The following is a 6,697-nucleotide window of genomic DNA, read 5'->3' on the forward strand; positions in this document are numbered from 1 at the left end:
CGGTTCAACTCGATCAAACAAAACATGTGGAGGTTGATAGAAACATCATAAAAGAAAAACTTGAAGCAGGAATTATACAACTACCTTTCGTCCGATCAGAAGATCAACTAGCAGATATATAAACCAAGGCTGTCAACGGAAGAATATTCAGCAGTTGTCTTAGCAAGTTGAGCATCGGAGACCCCACTACTCAACTTGAGGGGGAGTGTTAGAAATATACAAATTTGGGATCAATTCATTTACACATAATTTCCTTGTTAAGAAGATTTCACAGCAAACATACAGCTAAACAGTCAAGGACCGTTGCTTTTCAATCAAAGGGAATTCATTCCTTTTTTACTATTGTTTTTTTAGCTAATGTTATAGCCTTTACTCTATTTAAATTGTACTCTATTTCTTTTGTATACAACACAATCAATAAAAAAAAATTTCTTTTCTGGTTTTCATAATTTGTTCATAGGTATTATATAAAATCCTTGTGCAATCATTGAGAAGAGATCTTGTGTGTGTTGGTAGATTGAGAACTTGCCAAGTACTGTTAACTTATCATACACCTTACACATTTCTAACCCAACACAACACATCACCACCCTAACTCTCCCCTTTCTCCCTTCTTAACCATCGCCACCCTCACTATTAACATATTGTGTATTAACTATTATATAGTCCAAAAATAGAACATACGTGATTTATGTGAAGATTGTAATTAGGCTGATTGTGAGGCTAGTATCACGACCGTGATATCACTGATGTTTGTTATGCTTGAATCCATATAAAGCAATGGGATTGTAATTATATTTTCATCAAGTAATCAATATACCAATATCTTTCAGATATCGAGTCGTTTATCAAAACCCTTACATATTAGCTACAACCACTCTCCTTCTTCCCTTCCCATGCCAGTATCATTTTTTTTTTCAATCATGGCCGACGACGACGCTACCAGATCCGATGCCAAACCCCTTTATCACGTTTACTATGTTTTAAACATTCAACACAAAATTCGTATGCTTGATGGGGTCAAGGTCACATACTCGTCATCGGTGAAGCTATTTAAGCTCACTTCCCGTGGTTATCGTGTCCTTGATCATATAGATGGTACTGCTGCTCTGGCACAGACCTCAACGGCTTACGAGTCGTGGGCAAAAATTGATGACATAGTCCTTCAATGGATCTATGGCACCCTTTCTGATGATCTGTTGGTTAGGGTTTTGGATGCAGATTCAACCACACTTATCGCTTGGAATAAGGTTCAGAATAACTTCGTTAGTAACAAAAGTTCAAGGGCTGCAACTTTGGAACATGAATTCACTAACACCACCCTATCATCCTGCTCTTCATTGGATGATTACGGTCAGAAATTAAAAGATCTGGCAGAACAACTTGGTGACGTTGATCACCCGGTGAATGAAGCAAGGCTGGTGCTGCAATTGGTTAGGGGGCTCCCAATAGAGTATGATACGGTTGCCTCATTCATCAACCAATCCGACACCTCTTGGGACAATGCAAGGAGTATGTTATAGCTTGAGCAGCATCGACAAAATGCACGTCAACAACCTTTGTTGTTGCTTCACGAAGCAACTCCAACAATCCTCCCGCACCGCAAGCTCAACATTATGACCAGAACGCCCCTTGACAATCTTTCCGTGGACGTGAAATGGGTTGTAACCGCTATGGAAGAAACAATGGAAACCGTGGGGGTCGCTCCGGCTCCGTCCAACATTAGAAACCTACCCCACCGGGCTTTCCTACACCACCACCTAACAGCTATGCCTCGATGGGGGTCTCATGTTCCTTATCAACCATGGGCAACGCCAGCTTGTCCATACCCCACTCAAGCCGCAGCCTAGCCTATTTCTTCGACTAACGCTCCAATACCCACTCCTCAAATAATATGGCTGCACCACCAGCTTTTCAAAAACCTAGTGGATCGGCTCCTAGTGTTGTTGCGCTAAATCCTACTGACTTGGGCTCCACTTTTCATGCTATGCATCTCAATAACCTCGATCCAGCTTGGTACAGGGATTCGTGCGCATCCTCTCGTCTCACCAATGAACCAGGTAAGATCAATTTTCCATTATCATTTACTAATCATGGCGATATACTTGTTGGAAATTGCTATAAATTGCTAATTTCAGTATCGGGAAAAGCTTTTTACAAAACACCAAACTGAATCTACCACATTTATGATGTCTTTGTTGCACCTAACATTCTCAGAAATCTTCAAGAGTATAAGGGTGCTTTCTCGACACAATAGCTCCGGTGACTTATACCCACTTACCGAGGCTCTTCGTTCGTTTTCAACATGTTTTCTTGATTCGTCTACTCAAAACTGGCACAATTGACTCGGACATTTGGGAGCACAAGTTTTGAATTCACTATCTTGTCGTTTTTTGAACAAAAATGGCGATCTTTGTCATTCTTGTCATGTTTCTAATTGAAAATGTTTGCCTTTTATGATTCTAAGTCATTTACTTTTGCACCATTTGATCTTATACATTGTGACTTATGAACTTCACCCATTACTAGTTCATTCAACTATAAATATTACATGCTTCTTTTAGATAACTTCATGCTCACGACATGGTACGTGCTCTTCTTATTAAAGAATGATTTCTCACTTGAACGACATGGTATGTGCTCTTCTTATTCATGCTCACTTACCACCCTCGTATTGGGATGAAGCAGTACCGCTACTTACTTAGATAACATACTCCCTACATCAATTTCTACACCCCTAGAAATGCTGTGTATCACTGACATCCGTCATACGACCACCTATGGGTTTTTGCTTGTACTTGCTATCCAAACATGTCGGCAACCCAACCGCATAAATGCACACCCGATCCGCTCGTTGCATTTTTTTGGTTACTTGGAAAATTATAGGGGACACCGATGTCTTGATCTTCAAACTATAAAGGTATATTTTTCGCGACACGTCATCTTTGAATAACGGCCGTTCCCATACTCAAACCCACTTCCTGCCTCTTCATATCATTTTTTGGAAGATACTTTCCCCGTGCAAAACTCGTTCCACTTTCCCACTACGGGCCAGGTTACGACCCAACATTCACAAATTCAAGCCCAACATATAATCATCCCTACTGCCCCTCCTATACCCAACTCCACGGCCCACATCTCTACCACACCTCCTTCAGCCCAACAAACCCAATCAGAAACACCCTTCCCTCCGGTCTATCCTATCATTGTTAGTCACTCACAAAATATCTCACAACCTAATATCCCTATCCACTCACAAACGGCCCCACCACTAAAAGTTTCAAACACCCACCAAATGACAACCAGACAAAAGTCAGGTATCACCAAACCTAACCTAAAATACACATGAAATGTTTCTGATTCTAGATCACCTTTACCAACAAACTACACTAAAGCTTTTTCCGATTCAAATTGGCATAAATCCATGACTAATGAGTATACTGCTTTGATGGAAAATGGTACATGGGATCCGGTACCCCAGCCATCAGACGCTCTGGTCATACGTTGCATGTGGTTATTTCGCCACAAGTTCAAAGCCGATGGTTCTCTTGACATGTACAAGGCACAATTGGTTGTCAATGGCAAGTCTCAAACTGTGGGTATAGATTTCATGGATACATTTAGTACGGTTGTGAAACCCACTACCATTCGGACTATATTATCATTGGGTTTGTCAAAGGGTTGGCTGATACATCAATTAGACGTGAAAAATGCGTGTTTGCATGGAAATCTTCAAGAAACTGTTTACATGCACCAACCACCCGGGTTCATTAACCGCACCTCACCTCATCATGTGTGCCATTTACGAAAGTCTCTTTACGGGCTTTAACAAGCACTGCAAGCTTGGTACACTCGGTTATATACGTTTATCACATCTTAGGGCTTCAAAAGTAGTGTATGCGATATTTCCTTGTTTATTTACAGACACGGGTCCGACATAGCTTACATGATTTTATATGTTGATGATATTGTTCTTACGGCTTCATGTTAGGCTCTTCTTATTGACATCATCACTGGCCTTTCATGTGAATTTGCCATGACAGATTTGGGGCTGTTTCATCATTTTTTGGGCATCCATGTGAGACTTGACTCTTGCGGTTTGATTTTATCTCAATCGCAATACACTAAAGACATATTACATCGATCAAACATGTCATCTTATAAACCTTGCTAAACTCCCGTCGAAACTTCTGCTAAATTAAGTGCCGATGACGGACCTTTATTACCGGACGGCTCTTTGTACTGAAGACTTGCTGGTGCAATACAATATTTGACATTTACCCAACCAGATATCTCATATGCGGTTCAACAAGTGTACTTGCTTATGCATGCTCCTCGCGAACCTCATCTTGCGTTCATGAAACGTATACTAAGATATCTACATGGAACCACTGATTACGGCATTCGGCTTACATCTTGCTATCATTGCTCTCACACAACTTTTTCCAATGCCGATTGGGGGGGGGGGGGGTGGTGGTCCTGACACAAGGCGATCTACTTCCGGCTATTGCGTATATCTCGGTGACAACTTGATCTCTCTTCAAAAAGGCAACCCACCATCTGTTGATCTAGTGCCGAAGCAGAATATCTAGGGGTTGCCAATGCGGTCGCCGAGACCTCCTGGTTACACAATTTATTATTGGAACTACATGTACTTCTTACACATGCCACCATTGTTTGTTGTGACAAAGCATCTGTTGTATACTTGTATGAGAACCCATTCAGCACCAACGAACCAAACACGTAGAAATCGATATCTACTTTGTACGGGAGAAGGTTTAGCTCGATGATATTCGAGTATTACATGTACCATCAGCCTTTCCATATTCCTACATCTTCACTAAAGGACTTTCACGCAACTTTTTCAGTCATTCAGATCCAGTTTGAGTGTGGGTTGTCACCATGTTCAAACTGCGGGGGCGTATTGACATATTGTGTATTAACTATTATATTTTCCATAAATAGAACATAAATCACATCTGTGATTTATGTTAAGATTGTAATTAGGCTGATTGTGAGGCTAGTATCACAACCGTGATATCAATGATATTTGTTTTGCTAGTATCCCTATAAAAGCTATGGGATTCTAATTGTATTTTCATCAAGTAATCAATATGCCAATCTCTTTCATGTGATTTATGTTCTATTTATGAACACTATAATAGTTAATACACAATATGTTAATACTCACCACTTCCCACGTCCATCACCATTGTTCAATACACCACAAAACACTCACAAAAATCTTCAAGATCCATGGAGTAGAAGGTAAGATTAAGGGCTTTATAATGAAGTAGGAGCAGGATAGGACACAAGAACACCACCACAAGCACATCATCAATCACCTTTCATAACCCATTTCAAAACCCCAAAGTAAAAAAGTTAATTTGCTAAGTCTAGATCTTGTTCCTTTGCACTTAAATGAATCACACAAACGAAGATCTAAGCTAAAAAATTTGAAAAATGTTTATGTATGTGTATGTGCCGTGAGATGTGTGTGTGTGGGTGGGTGATGTTAGAATAAATATATTTTATATATATTTATATATGGCCCTTATAATTATTTATCTTATTATTGATCATTGACCTAAATAACCTTATGTTTATAACTGGTAAATCCTTGATGGACGGAATTACCCTTACTAACATTAATAGGGTTCCCCTTGGGTGTATATATAGAGAGCTTATTAGAGAGGTTAATAACTAATGATGAATAATAACACCATAAGAATCATCCCCTACCTCTCTCTCTCAAATCGTGTTCATCAAGAACACCTAATCTCCATCCTAACCATACACCCTAAAGGGGAACTCGATCAGATTAAGAAGATGTCAATCTCAAACATCACTGGATTATCAGGTATTACATATTTCCTTGTTTCCATTATATCATCGATTATAGAAACTGATCACCATGTGGTATCAAAGCATGATGTTGATTAATCAGTTTCTTCGATGTCCATATAAACTGGAATTAAAATAGGAAACGAGTTTTTGATTAAAGCCCTTATGTTTACGGTTTTGATCATCATCATAAAACTGATTGGATCTGATGTTCGTATTACTTCTAACGAATTGTTAGGTCTGATTAAAACCTGTTCATTATAAAAACCTGATTATTTTCGAAATCTGTTTTACAAAACTTTCAGATTTCGATTCCAGTATTAAATCTGATAATATAATCGAAAACAGTTTCGTAAAATTCTTGAAACTGTTCTTGTTTTTTTCGAAGATGTTCTTGAAGAACATCATAATTTTCGAAAACTAACCTTAATTAGGATTAACTTGGGAAAATGAAATCTGTTAAAGAGATAATATTATCTCTAAGTTTAATTTCAAAATCTTTTAAATAAAATAAAAGATATAATTTTGAAATCTTATTAAAATTAGAGATAATCTAAAACTTTAAAGAAATAATATTATCTCTAAGTTTAATTTCAAAATCTTTAATATAAAATAAAAGATATAATTTTGAAATCTTATTAAAATTAGAGATAATCTAAAACTTTAAAGAGATAATATTATCTCTAAGTTTAATTTCAAAATCTTTTAAATAAGATAAAAGATATAATTTTGAAATCTTATTAAATTTTGAGATAATCTAAAACTTTATAACAGAATCTCCCAAATCCCTTAAAATTAGGAAAAGGTTATCAGGTTGATTATTCTTTTCGAATTCTGCTAATGTTGCGAATCA

General features: G+C 37.9%; 1 protein-coding gene across 1 annotated transcript; it reads left to right on the top strand.

Annotated features, from left to right (window-relative positions):
• The first annotated feature begins 923 nt into the window (after positions 1–923).
• Positions 924–1,523, top strand: LOC143550593 (uncharacterized). The gene has a single exon (XM_077041213.1). The coding sequence runs from the start codon at positions 924–926 to the stop codon at positions 1,521–1,523; it is 600 nt and encodes a 199-aa protein (XP_076897328.1).
• Positions 1,524–6,697: the final 5,174 nt, after the last annotated feature.

The sequence above is a fragment of the Bidens hawaiensis genome, unplaced genomic scaffold (assembly GCF_021521415.1).
Source record: "Bidens hawaiensis isolate Kalapana, Puna unplaced genomic scaffold, B.hawaiensis_p1.1 tig00016109_1, whole genome shotgun sequence".
Taxonomy (NCBI): Eukaryota; Viridiplantae; Streptophyta; class Magnoliopsida; order Asterales; family Asteraceae; genus Bidens; species Bidens hawaiensis.